The sequence below is a fragment of the Capra hircus genome, chromosome 9, assembly GCF_001704415.2.
Source record: "Capra hircus breed San Clemente chromosome 9, ASM170441v1, whole genome shotgun sequence".
NCBI classification, from domain to species: domain Eukaryota; kingdom Metazoa; phylum Chordata; class Mammalia; order Artiodactyla; family Bovidae; genus Capra; species Capra hircus.
In genome coordinates, this window is record NC_030816.1 from 67,950,765 (window position 1) to 67,965,433 (window position 14,669).

General features: G+C 38.6%; 1 protein-coding gene across 1 annotated transcript in view; it reads left to right on the forward strand.

Moving 5' to 3' along the window:
• Positions 1 to 14,669, forward strand: part of PEX3 (peroxisomal biogenesis factor 3) — a 31,852-nt gene that overhangs the window by 372 nt on the left and 16,811 nt on the right. Inside the window, exons 2-3 of the mRNA XM_005684862.2 lie at positions 8,436 to 8,567; positions 13,710 to 13,791. Of these exons, the coding sequence (XP_005684919.1) occupies positions 8,436 to 8,567; positions 13,710 to 13,791 (214 nt within the window). The remainder of the gene's footprint in view (positions 1 to 8,435; positions 8,568 to 13,709; positions 13,792 to 14,669) is intronic.

Sequence of the window (14,669 nt, forward strand, 5' to 3'; positions counted from 1 at the left end):
GAGGGGTGTCTGTCTTCTAAAACAGAGGCGGAGAAACCACAGCTCAGCATGCGATCAACCATGAGACGGGGGATGGGGTGCAAAACCTCCAAGGTTCTTTAAAGAAAGTGAAGTCGCTCAGTCGTGTCCGATTCTTTGCGACCCCATGGACTGTAGCCTACCAGGCTCCTCCATCCATGGGGGTTTTCCAGGCAAGAGTACTGGAGTGGGTTGCCATTTCCTTCTCCAAGGCTCTTTACATCTCTGCAATTGTGAAATGTGTGCCCTTTGCCCTGGTACTGCCCCATACTCTGTTTTTCGCCTTTTTCTCACTGCCTTTAGGATAACCCACCTCCGTGTTTGGGCGGTGGCGGGGGGAGGGGGGGCGGTTGTTTGTTTCTTGGGTTCTTTTCTCTCTCTCTCTCATTTTTCTTCTGTTTCAAGACACGTTCTCTTCCACATTTTTTTCTTATTCTCTTCTCTTGTTTTCCCATGAGATTCTTCGTTTCTATTTGCCACTCCCAGGACTTGATTTGGCATTCATCCTTCGCAGAAGTTTCACAATATTCGAGGAGAGTAAACTAAAACTTGCACTTCGAATCTTGTTTAAAGTTAATTCGAATTTTTTGAAAACAGCACAGTTGTATTGAAGGACTGTGTTAGAAGGTATATGCTAGACAAAAAAAAAAACACAGATCAATATTTTAGCTCTGTTCCTGCTCTTTTAGAATACAAACTGTGTAGTGAACTAGGTAGTAAGAAACTACTTGCAGGATGCTGGGCGAGCAGGATCTTCAAGACTGGGATGAATTCCCACCTAATTCACGTAATTAAGTTACCCAGGCTGAGAGGAGATTTAGAAACAGATTAGATAACAATCTTGAGAGCCTTTTCTTCATAAGACAGTCATGTCCTAATGAGAGGAGACCTGAAGGAAACAAGAAAATGTTTTGGGTGATACAGGAGAAAGAAATGCAGGAATGTGAAGAGGGAATTTTTAGCATTTGGGTTTTCTGAGAAATATTGTCACTAACTACATACTTTGGTTACAAAAGTAGTCAAAGGCAAAAGCAGCAGTTTCCCAAAGAATTTGGTTGTTTTTCTCTTACTATTGATTATATTTTATGGCTCCGAAACAATTTGAAATTGACAGTACGCTTAGTAATTCAGCTCTGTTGATTCTTGAAAACTTGAAACAGGCTTCTTGTTAATGAATCAAGGAGAGTGTTTTCCTTTTCTCTGAGGTCTATCACAACAATTCAGTAATGATCAAGTATAAATTTTTGTGGCATTTGAAAAATTCTTTGCAGATAAAAATATTTTTCAGTGTTTTTATCCACTGATATCTAATGTATATTTAAACTGTGCTAAAACTACTGAGTCCACTTTATTTGTAGAAGCTAATGATTTGTGTGTGATGGAAGAAGTATAAATAGAATATTTTTGCCACGACTGAAGGAAAGAAAAATAGCATACTTCTTCAGATGTGTGGAACAACCTAACGGTGTATTAGAAATAATCATAAGGGAAGCAAAAGAGTACATTTAAGAGATATACTTTTTTTTTTTTTTTTCCAAAAAATCTGTTGAGAGCTTTACAGGTACAGATTAAGAGGAAAGAGAAAGAAGAGGGTGAGGGGCGGGGGAAGAGTTCAGAGGAACAGGAAAAGAAAGTAATCCTAGTATTTTATAGCAAAAAAGGATCTCAGTTTAAAAGGAAGAAGAGAGTAGATGACCGTGACTGGCATTTCTTTGAGCCTCATCGTCTTTCTTCTTCAAGGGATAGGTCTTATAACATGGTACATATCAGTCTAATTTGAGAAACATTTATCCCTTGCCTATAGTGTTGAACGGTTTCCCTGGTAGCTCAGTCAGTAAAGATCTGCCTGCAATTCAGGAGATGCGGGTTTGATCCCTGGGTTAGGAAGATCCCCTGGAGAAGGAAATGGCAACCCACTCCAGTATTCTTGTCTGGAGAATCCCATGGACTGAGAAGCCTGGTAGACTGCAGTCCATGGGGTTGCAAGAGTCGGACACGATTTACTGACTAAACCACCACCATAGTGTTGAAAATAATATAATTGGAAATACAAGATTCACAGAGATTTTTAATAGTAATAGCTACCATTTTGGGGGTGCCCAGTGGGCCCTATATTAAGTTCTTCTGTTGAGTGGGGATGATGACAAGATAGCTATTGTTATCTGCATTCAAAAATATGGGAACCAGACTGCCAAGAATTTAAGAAACTTGCCAAGGATCCCAGAGTTCGTAACCGGGAAGCTAGAACTCAAACCCCAATGTGTTAGATCCAGAGCACATTCTCTTTCTACTCTGAGCCATTCTGTCTTCATGAACTTTATGGTCTGAGAGGAATGAAAACAAATGACTTAGTTTGTTCCAGCTGGTATAACAAAATACCGCAGACTGAGTGGCTTATAAATAACAGAAATTTATTTCTGACAGTTCTGGAGCCTGGAAGTCTAAGGTCAAGGGGCAGACATGGCTTGGTGAGGGCCTGCTCCTGAGTTAGATCCTCACATAGCAAAAGGGTCTAGGGATCTCAGTGAAGTCCCTTTAATAAGAACATTAATCTCATTCTTGAGGGCTACACACCCATGCCCTAAGCACTTCCCAAGACTCCATCCCCCTAACACCATGGAATAGGGCCTTAGAATTTCCGCAGATGAATGTAGAGGAGATACAAACATTCAAACCATAGCAATAGGTATGCAAAATGATAAGAGCTGAAAAAATGATATACATATAAAACTGGCAAATAGCATGTGCAGTTGGGAAAAAAATAATTAGGAAAAGGCTTCATGGAAGAAGTGGCACATTTTGATAGACTTGCAACTTAGGTAAGATATCAACATTTCTGCCCAAAACACTTGTCCATCTAATGATGAGGGGAAAAAAACACCTCAGTTAAAAACTTTGAGTTATGGGCCTTCTTAAGTAGGAATTTGGATGACTAACTGCTTTAGACAAAGTCGTACAGTTTGATCAGTTTTAAGACTAGAACAATGGTTCTCAAACTTTTGGGCCTGAGGTCTCCTTTACACTTTTAAAAATTAAGGACTCTAAAGAGCTCTATAAAATTTATGTCTAATAATAACTGTTTCCATATTAAAAATTAAAACCAGAGTATTTTTGAAATAGTAGTTATTTTAAAATGACAATAGTAAATCTATCAAATATTAACGTAAATATTATTTTCAGAAAACAAGTGAGAAAAATAGCATTGTTTTACATTTTTACAGATCTCTTTACTGTCTGGCTTATATCTCTTTCCACATTTAGCCAGCTGCAATACGCACTTGCAATGTAGTCTTTAGAAAACTCCACTGTACACTCACTCATACGAGAATGAGAATGAAAAAGGCAAAGAGCATTTGTGTTATTACAGAAATAATTTTTACTCACAGATGCCCTAAAAGGTTATTGTACACCTGCAGGAGTGCCCAAGCCACACTTTGAGAACCTCTGTGCTAGGTGACTCAGACAATAAAGAATCTGCCTGTAGTGCAGGAGACACAGGAGACGCAGGTTTGATCCCTGGATTGGGAAGATGCCCTAGAGAAGGAAATGGCAACCCACCCCAGTGTTCTTGCCTGGAAATCTCATAGAGGAGCTTGGTGGGCTACAGTCCATGGGAACCCAAAGAGTCAGACACGCCTGAGCGAATAACACTTTCTCTTTTTTCTCTTTAATGCTAGCAAAAGTGTTGCAGAGAACGGCCAAATTCATATGTATTCACTTGCTGATGTATAAAAATCTCAGAGCATTGATTTATAATTTATATCTTAATCCCTATAATGTCTTGGTCTCTTTAGTTTTTCATTTATTCATCCATTCATTCAACAAACATTTGAATGAGAGTGACTAGCCTCACTGTTTTCGACTCAGGTGACACAGAGAAATAAGACTCAGTTCTTGACTTTGAGGAACTCATGGTGCATTCAGAAAGCAGAAATGGAAATAAACAAAAGTAGTGCAATCGTCGTATCAGAGTACCATGGTAGAGGAGGGTCTTGCATAGAGACCCAGCATAGAGAGAGAGTCGTGTTCAGCAAGCCCCACTGAAGAATCAGCTGGAATCACAGCTACAAAGGAGAAGGGAACACGGGAAAGGGGATGTTCAGCAGCAAATAGGTATTGAGTGTCAATTGTGTACCAACGTTATATAGTGGGGATGCATCATCATATAAGACAAAACATATAAGACAAATCGAATAGTCAGATTTAACTTTTAGCAAATCACTTTGCCCATAAAACCTGGATTGAAAAGGAGACCAGAAACAAAAGAGGAGAATTAGGAAACTGTTAAACCAGTTCAAGAGCATTAATAATTGGGTCTGAATGAAAATAATGGTAAAAGGGTGGACTGAAGTGGCAAAATTTAGAAACTATTTCTGAAAAGAATCAATAGCAGGATTTGGTGGTCTTTTGGATGGGAGTAAAGTTAACAGATTATTTTCAAACTCTTATAGAAATTATTAACCTAATAAAATAGTTATATTGCAGAATTTTCATCCATGAAGTTACTAAGCAATGATTTTAGAAAACCAAGTTTATGATATAGAAGGGCTTCCCTTGTGACTTAGCTGGTAAAGAATCTACCTGTATTGTGGGAGACCTGGGTTCAATCCCTGGATTAGGAAGATCCCCTGGAGAAGGGAAAGGCTACCCACTCCAGTATTAGTCTTGCCTGGAGAGTTCCATGGACTGTATAGTCCACGGGATCACAAAGAGTCAGACACAACTGAGAGACTTTCACTTCACTTCATGATATAGAAAGACTAGAAGACATTTTGCTTTGCCATCCATATTCTGAAAGGAAACCTCAAAACATTTTACATTTATTTTTTGAGATATTTAATGAATTTTCATTATTTATAACTAAGTTATAACTAAAGAAGAAGTTTTAAAGCTCCTATAATCCCAACCTTTCATTTTTAGGAAGAAATTTAAACCCAGAAAGATGGGACATGCTTAAAAGTTTCCTGCCTAGTTGATGCCTCAGCTCTCAGTGTCTGTTCTCTTTCAGACCAGAATTCAAGCAGCAAGTCAGGTGTATAGATCCTGAGCTCCTTATTTTAGGCGATGAATTCTCTGCCTTCATTCTTATTTCCCTAGGGAGTCAAATCTGACCCCCCAAAAACCCCAGAAGTTACAAATTTTGAGAATGAGAAGCTGGATAAATTAGTCCTTGTGTAGAAACTTACTTCAGTGCTAATTCAAGGAAAAGAATGGATTATAGAATTTTACGCTAACACTGCGTGCTAGTTTGCTAGGGCTGCTGTAACAGAGTGCCACATACTGAGTGGCTTAAGCAAGATAAACTTACTGTCTCACAGCACTGGAGGTCAGAATTTATTCCATCTAAGGGCTATGAGAGAAGGATCTGTTTCAGGCCCCTCTCCTTGGCTAGTAGATAACTCTCTCCTCCCTGTGTCTTCATGTCATCTTCCCTCTACACATGTCTGTGTCCAAACTTCCCCTTTTTTATAAAAACAGCAGTCATACTGGATCAGGCCCATCTAATGACCTTTTAACTTGATTATGGCTACAAAGACCCTATCTCCAAATAATGTTATTTCCTGAAATACTGGGGCTTCAACATGTTAATTTGGGGTAGGACACTCTTTAATCCATAATAATTTATTCTTTTAGCTTTAGTAACCATATACTAGTTACCAAATAGACAATACAGTTAATTGAGCTTGAACAGTACAGGTTTGAACCATTTATAGGGAGTGTCCCCAGTGGCTCAGCGGTAAAGAATCCTCCTGCAATGCAGGAGACACCGGATCAGTCCTTAGGTTGGGAAGATCCCCTGGAGAAGGAAATGGCAACCCACTCCGATATTCTTGCTGGAAAAATACCATGGACAGAGGAGCCTGGTGGGCTACGGTCCATGGGGTTGTAAAGTGTCAAACACAGCTGAAGTGAGTGAACATGCATGCATGCAGGCAGGCCACTTACATGCAGACTTTTTTCAGTAAATACTGCAGCACTGCAGATCCTCAGCTGGTTGAACCCAAGGGCGCAGAACTGTGCAGGGGGCCCACTGTAAAGTTGCATGCAGATTTTCCACTGCTGGAGGGAGTGTTCTGCACTGCTAACCCTGGAGATATTGAAAGGTCAACTGTAGTCCCTAAAGTACTTTTATCAGACACTCTTGAAAATTTAATGAAAGCAGTGGACCTTCTCCTCAGGAAAGCACATAGACCAATCAAATTTATTGTTACTCTAGAAAATTCTTAACTATTCAAGGGGTGTCATTGCAGCATTTCATTTTACACTATTGTTGTTTGAGGAATAATAATTTTACACAAAATTTTTAGCCATCAGGCAAATAAAAGCAGTTCACTGAGAAGTTGTTACATAAGAGTTGCCTGTCAGACAGTTACTTTGTGAAACGTAAGTCAGTTTCTTCATTCTGTTAGTATTATGGCACTGTCATCAGTTTATTGAGGCTGGATTATGAGAAGGGTAGCTCCGGAGCCATTTATATGAGTTTTTATTTATTCTTTACAGATGAGTATAATACATTTATTTGTATACAAACAAAAGCAGTCACACTTTGTTTCTAATTATTTGTAGCACATGCTCTTTCACTGAACTATGACTTTTAAGATATATAACATATCAGTTCATCTGTATTGCTTACATTAGTGAAAATAATTCAGGATATGTATTTACTTTGATGTTCCTAGAGGACTATTTTCCCCACTGATGTCAAACAGATCAAATCCATTTATTGAGCTCACATACAATTCTTATATTCTTCTTGTCATATTGAAGGCTACAGACAGTTGGAGGAAGGTGAGGATTAGTTACTTCCTACAACCTTGTTGCCAAGTTATTATGAAACAAATTTGGCACACATTAAAACATCTGTTAGCAAGCATAGATTAAAACAGTATCATTACTTGTTCTGCAAATTCATTGAAATCCCAGTGTCCTTTCTTGGTGCAGCAACAGAACCACACAGAAAAGATTTACTGGAAGCAAAGGCAACAATATTCTCGATGTAGGATTCTGTTGGCCTTTTGGTTAACTCTCTTGTCTAAGAATCCTTTGAACTATCTATTCCTAAAAGGTGAAGGACTTGCTGCTGCTGCTACTGCTGAGTCGCTTCAGTCGTGTCCGACTCTGTGCGACTCCAGAGACAGCAGCCCACCAGGCTCCCCTGTCCCTGGGATTCTCCAGGCAAGAACACTGGAGTGGGTTGCCATTTCCTTCTCCAATGCATGAAAGTGAAAAGTGAAAGTGAAGTCGCTCAGTCGTGTCTGACTCCCAGCGACCCCATGGACTGCAGCCTACCAGGCTCCTCCATCCATGGGATTTGCCAGGCAAGAGTACTGGAGTGGGTTGCCATTGCCTTCGAGGTTAGTGTATTCTTGTTCAAATGAGTATTACTATTACTAAAATGTTTTAGCTACCCAGCATCTTAAACATTTAATCTGTAAAAAGCCATTTCTGATATTTATTGTGCTTGGTAAAAGTTAGTTTACATACTTACACCTTGAAATGTGGCTTTTGACCAAATGCTAACTAACCATGCCAGAGTGTTCACTTTACCAGCCAGGACAATTGATTGCCCACAGGGTATGACCAAAATGTGCCCATTTATGTTACACTGTCTATACTAAAATGTGTTAAAGTACATTACAGGCACACGACCCCACCTATATTTTTATACTATTATAAGTTAGGAATTTCTGTACCCTCTTCCCCCTCCCTTTTTCACCTAAGTTTCTAGTTTTCCATGTCTGCCTGACTACCTACCTTTCTTTTAGTCTTCCTTTAAAATTTTTTCTTATATTTTTAAAAATACTATATTTTGATTGAAGAAAATGTGGAAACCATAGAGAAGCAAGCAGAAGGAGAAAAAATCACGTACTATCCCACGCTTCAGCAGTGATCGTTGTTTAATATCTGTTAGAAATTAAAATCCATGTTACATATATATCTACTTACATTAAAAAGCAAAACTTTCAGTATCTTATTTTATTGTCTAACTATATCACATGGTTATTTCCTTGAGTCATGAACTATTTAGCAGTGTGGTTTTTAATAGCTGTAAGATTCCATTGTATGGCTAGGCCATAATGCATTTAAACAGTTCCCTTTTGTTGGACACTTAGAATATCTCCAGTTCACTATTAAAGGCATCGCCTGACTTTGTAGACTTAATTCCTTTCTGTTTCTTCACACAATCATCTCTATGTACCCATCTGCCATTGACTTTTAAAATGCCAATCTCCTTTTCTTTTTCTTTAGGTTGCAATTCGTATATTATTCTTTAGGTTTTTAAAAGTTGCGATTTTTAGCTTTTCACTGATATACGCCCTATATTTGGAAAACTTGGGTTAAAAACACCGTTTGGAATTTTTAATACTCTAATAAACTGGATTAGTATAATAACTTGTTTTTGAAAATAATTTTAGGAGTATATATCCTGGGGAAATATGGACAGAAGAAAATCAGAGAAATACAAGAAAGGGAGGCTGCAGAATACATTGCCCAAGCACGACGACAGTATCATTTTGAAAGCAACCAGAGGACTTGCAATATGACAGGTAAGACAGAGAAATATTTATACATGTGTAAAGTTGCTTGATGATTTATATTAATTTACATATCTCCAGGAGCAAAGTTAGAGGAAAAGGCAAAAATGACAAATCTAGCAAGTGTTTACATGATTTAACTGAAATACGTAATTTAATGTGGATTCTAAAAATCAATGTAAATTAATAATGCAACATAAATGCTAGTTTATTCATTTTCTTTATTCATCCAGCAAAGACCAGGGAAGCATAAGGTGAGCAACCGAAGAAAAAAAGACCTGACATTCAGAGTTTATATGCTGAAGTGAGGTGAAGTCGCTCAGTCGTGTCCGACTCTGCGACCCCATGGACTGTAGCCTACAAGGCTCCTCTGTCCATGGAATTTTCCAGGCAAGAGTACTGGAGTGGGTTGCCATTTCCTTCTCCAGGGGGTCTTCCCGAGCCAGGCATTGAACCTGGGTCGCCTGCATTGCAGGCAGACACTTTACCATACCGTCTGAGCCACCAGGGAAACCCGTTTATGTGCTAGTGGGAGAAAATGATGATAAACACCAGGTAAATAGCTTTAAGCAGTGGTAACTGTTTATAAGGAGAATGAGCTGTGTGAGGGGTGGGGATGCTGTTTAAGGTAGGGCAGCCAATAGAATCTTTACCTCTAAGGAGAAGTTAAGTGGGACAATGGAAAGAGCCCTGCAGAATGCCTGAGGTGGAAAGAAGCTTGCTAAGTCGCTTCAGTCGTGTCCGACTCTGTGCGGCCCCATAGACGGTAGCCCACCAGGCTCCCCCGTCCCTGGGATTCTCCAGGCAAGAACGCTGGAGTAGGTTGCCATTTTCTTCTCCAATGCGTGAAAAGTGAAAGTGAAGTCGCTCAGCCGTGTCCGACTCTTAGCGACACCATGGACTGCAGCCCACCAGGCTCCTCCGTCCGTGGGATTTTCCAGGCAAGAGTACTGGAGTGGGGTGCCATTGCCTTCTCCGGAAACAAGCTTGGCTATTCTCATATTTGAGAAACAGCAGAAAGGCTATATAGCTAGACTAGCATGAGCAATGGGAGAAGTGTGATAGGAGATGAGGTTGCAGGAGTGCCCCGATGCCCTCTGGCCATGTCGGCCATAGTCAAGACTCCTAAGTGTCTTACAATTACAGAGGCACCTGCAGAACTGTCAGTCTAGCACAGTAGTATACATTCAGCCAGGGTGAATCAGTGGGAATAGTTTAATCTCCAGAGCTAGAAACCTCCTGGAAGGATGCTGTCAGGAGAAGGCAAGGTGTTGTGATATATTTTTCTTAACTCCTTGAAGAATTAATCCTCAAATCCATGTCAAACTTGTTTTCCTTTTTTTTGTTGTTAAAAGTTTAATCCTTCCATTTCTTTCAAGAACAACTAATTTAGAAAAAAATTTATAAAGGTAGGTTCTTTTTGTTCAATTTTAAAAGTAGAATTTTTTTTCAAGGTTGGAAGAACTTTATTTTCAGTTTAGTCTTATTTGACAGATAAAGAGACTGGAATTAAGAAGGTTAAGAGACACATTTAGTTGTGGCTATAGAATGGTTTTTAATGTTTGAAATAATAATACTTTAGTCTATAAAGAAAAAATTAATCACAAATGCTATATAAAATGGCAACTCAGATAAGGTGCAATAAGTAAGAGCACAGTTTCAAGGTGGAGGCAGTTCTGGTTCCATTCCTAGTTTTGCTTGTGATGTCTGTGTGTCTTTGGGCAAATCTAAAGTAGTTCTTTCTCTATAAAATGATCATCATAAAATGTACTTCATAAATATTTTATGAGGAAGTGATGAGATAATTTATATAAACTACTTGATATGTAATAAATGCTCAGTAACGAACAACTTTTTGAAAATTATGTATTTCTTTGAATCAGTATTTAGTTTTCAACATAGTGGTACTACCAAGGGCATTTTAATGAATTTTTAGAGAATAAGAATGGTCCATTTTTCCTTTCCTGTTTTTTTAAGGAAAAAAAGAATCTCATCTCTTGAATGAGAGATTATTTAAATTCTATAGTGCTTTACAATTTTCAGAAGTTTCACACACATAATTTCATATAATCCCATAATAACCCCTCCCCCCCACCACTGTTATAATGTCCCTCCTCCCCTTCCCTCTCTCCACTGGTAATGACTAATTTAAGAATAGTTCATTTCTAGTTATTACTCAAATTTTTAAAAACTGGGAAAAGCTAACTTCTGGGGTCTGAAAATACATCTCAGTTTAACGTGGACCCTTATGTCAATTTAAGTGCTCTGAGAAGCACAGCTCAAATGCAGTTAGATGTAAAGGAGACTGATTGGGAGGACACCCCTGCAGAATGAAAGGCAAGGAGCAGAAGCTATTAAGGAGAGCCTTCAGCCCACGGTGCAGGTGTGATGCTGTGACTAGAATGGGCAAAGGAAGGAAGGTTGGGTAAGAAGAGACTCTGACAACAGCACAGTTCTAAGAAATCTTGGCAGGCCAGTCGGGAGTCCTGAAGCCTAAGAGTTCTGGTAGAGGAGTCCCTCAGAAGTGGGCCTGTTTTTGTATCCTCACTAAGTAACTGTCCCCATCTGGGAGCAGTTTAGATCCAGAGACATGGCAGCTAGAGCTGTCAGTCAATTATGGCTCCTCCCAGCAGAAAATGTGTGGGTAGCACATTTCCATGACCATCACACCCGTCAGATGAATTAGTAGCTGATATAAGGCAGTGAAAACTAAAATATGGTGCTAAAAGCCAAAATATAGGTTCACTGAAAAAATTTCCAAATTAGCTTTCTGATGTATATTGATAATGGGGTTACAAATCGTATAATTAAGTTTCTATTCTTTTGATTAAGAGGTAATGAACCTACTAGAAAAATTTAATGCTTTTAGGTAAATATAATTAGTTTTTTAACATAAGAAGTTGGTCCTAGTTTGAAAGATAGCATCTATTGGAATGCCTCTGTACCCTGCCCATTGACTTTATCATGTTCATGATTTTTATTAAAGATTTGGAAAGAATGCCTATTAAATTTATACATGACACAATGCTTGGATGTGTAACTGACACTACAAATGAAGTTTTGGAATACAGAATAGTCTAGTCCCATTTAAGTGATAGACTGGGATAAAAGAATTGTTCTGCATTAAAAGTCAATTGTACTGAGTCAGGATTATCCAAACTTGCTTAGAAGCAGGATGTATGGGAAAAGAGTGGGAATTCTAGGTGAGCATAAGCTTATTATGAACAGAGTAGGATATGACTTCTGGAAATACTAATTTAATCTTAGACTACAGGAGTAAAGTCTGTTCAGCTCAAAGGTGGTTATAACATGCTCTGTGGTAGTCAGAGCACAAGTCCCTTTCTGCCTTTCACATGTTGAGAAGATTCAAACCGGAATGTGCCAGAAGCCAAATAAGTATAATATTACAAAGAGCTAACAGTTGCTGAGCATTTCCACGTGTAAAGAAGCAATGTTCTAAATGTCTTTATCCTTCACCCTTACAACAGTCCTGTAAGGTAGATCCACTGTCACCCTCAGTTAACAGATGAGGAAACTGAGGCATGGGGTTAAATGATTTGTGGTTGCACTAGGGGAGTTTATCATGGAGGCTGGATGGCTAAAACAAGACATGAAAGCTGTATTCAACTCAATACAGAAACATATTTGTTCAGTGTTAGTACAGATGGCTGGAAGAGAAGAATAGCCTTGTCTTTATAGTTGAATAAGCTCAAGTGGAAAGTCAGGCGCTCTTATCTCTCCTGACATAAGAGAGTTACTGAAGAGCTTTTTCTTAAATCACGTCATCATACCACATAATTTTTAAAGTTTGCTACTAACCGCATTTCCTAAATGTAGGACTCTAGCAGTACTTTTTCTTGGTAGGATAAAATATCATGCTTAGGATAGAGGTATATACCATGGACACTAAGAAACCACATTTTACATTGACTCTGAGCTCCTGCTATTGCTAGTGGTCTCAGTAACTTAGGTGATTTAATCATGGACCTTGAGGAAATAATGCTGAAGCAACACAGTGCTGCGCTGAAGTAAAGGATTAGAGTAGGCCAGAAGCTGAACTTCCTACAGAAAAAAATTAACATGGATTTCATAGTTAATGTCCTGCCTAGTCAAGAAGTACAAATCATACACTAAAGTTTTCCCTGTTAGAATATGGCATTTGTAATCTCTGATATTTTTTTATATTGTTATCACTGCTTCTTTAGTGTTAGACATTCACTTTAAATTTATGTGTTCACACTTCTACAACATTTCTTACACGATGCTTAGAGCCATAAATAAACTTTCATAAATTACATGCAGTCTCTTTTCATTGAGTATTACATCTTATTTTATCTTCTTGTTGGTATTATGAAGTTACAGGCAGTAGCCATTGTCAAAACCAAAACCACAGCTCAGCAGTTCTGAGTTTCTATTAATAGCCCGATGCGCTTTTGTCTAGGTTATAACAAATGCCTACTCTTTGTGGTGGGGGTTGGTGGTTCAGTCGCTAAGTCACGTCTGACTCTTGTGACCCCATGGACTGACTGTAGCCCGCCAGTCTCCTCTGTCCATGGGATTTTCCAGGTAAGAATACTGGAGTGGGTTGACATTTCCTTCTGCAGGAGATCTTCCTGACCCAGGGATCGAACTCAGGTCACCTGCATTGCAAGCACTCTCCTACATTGCAGGCAGATTCTTTACCAACTGAGCTACCAGGGAAGCCCACTGCTGTGTAGTAATTTTAATAACTAAATGTTTCTAAAATTAGAAATAAAATGTGAAGCAAAAGCTAAAGATAAAAGATCATTTTATTAAATCAGAAATAAACATTTTTTTTAAAAGATCTGCAAAAATAAAGAATTATCCATAGTCCATAGGTCAAAGACCAACACTGTTAAGATTTGGGAATTAATTCTTCCCATTTTTTCTTCTATATGTACTTGTGATCATAATAGATATATGCATAATTTTGCTTCATGTGAGCAGGTAAGTGATTTATTAGTATGTAACTAGTTTTTATTATTAAAAATTTAGTTGAAAACTCCAGCCTCCACCTTCCCTCCTGACACTCATTATTTGCCAGCTCTGTCATGTAGCCCAAAACAGTGTGCGTTTCTCAGTGAAGGCAGTCCTGTCACTCATGAACTTTCTAATATTCTGTTTGTATTACAGTGCTGTCCATGCTCCCAACACTGAGAGAGGCCTTGATGCAGCAACTCAACTCTGAGAGCCTTACAGCTCTGCTGAAAACCAGGTAAACGCAAGTTAATTGTGCAGCACGCTGAGAGTTTATAGACTGTACCTGAAATACTTTTCAAAAGTCTTTAATTTCCTTGTTTTCCTATCTAATTAAAGCTTAAGATAAATAGACACACTTAGAAAAAAATATTTACTAACAATATCATTGAATTCATACTTTGTCCATTTGTTTATGCTCTACCTTGATGTGCAAAGTATTTAGGGTGACAGTATTTGTGTGTATTCTCGTTTTCATGTGAAGAGGTCTTCTGTCAGTTTGATATTTACTCAGAAATATAATTTTGAGTACTTACTGAATGTGCTGCTGAACCAGATGTTGTGAAGCTGCCAGTTACGTTAAATGTTGTGTCTCTTAAAGAGTTTATGGTGTAATAGATAAAGCATGTGAACATACATTTTAAATAAATACGGCATATGAACTTACATTTTATATGATTAATAAGATGAAGTACAAATAAAACATGAACGTATGATAATGATTTATCACACCAAGACAGTGTGCTGTGTACACTGTTTCAGGCCCTTATATATGGAGGATAATATGTATTATTTTTGTTTAGTTGCTAAATTGTATCTGACTTTTTTTGCAACCGCATGACTGTAGTCCACCAGGCTCCCCTGTCTATGGGACTTCCTGGGCAAGAATACTGGAGTGAGTTGCCATGTCCTTCTCCATGAATCTGCCTGATCCAGGGATCAAACCCATGTCTCCTGCATTGGCAGGCAGATTACCACTGAGCCACCTGGGAAACCCGTAGTGTGTATTGGAATACTGTAATTTAGTGTGATGCTGTGTTAATTTAAAAAGATTTCCAGAAGGAAATGCTTCTTCCTTTAATGGACAAGAAGAGGGTAGGGGCGAGGAGTGGGGAA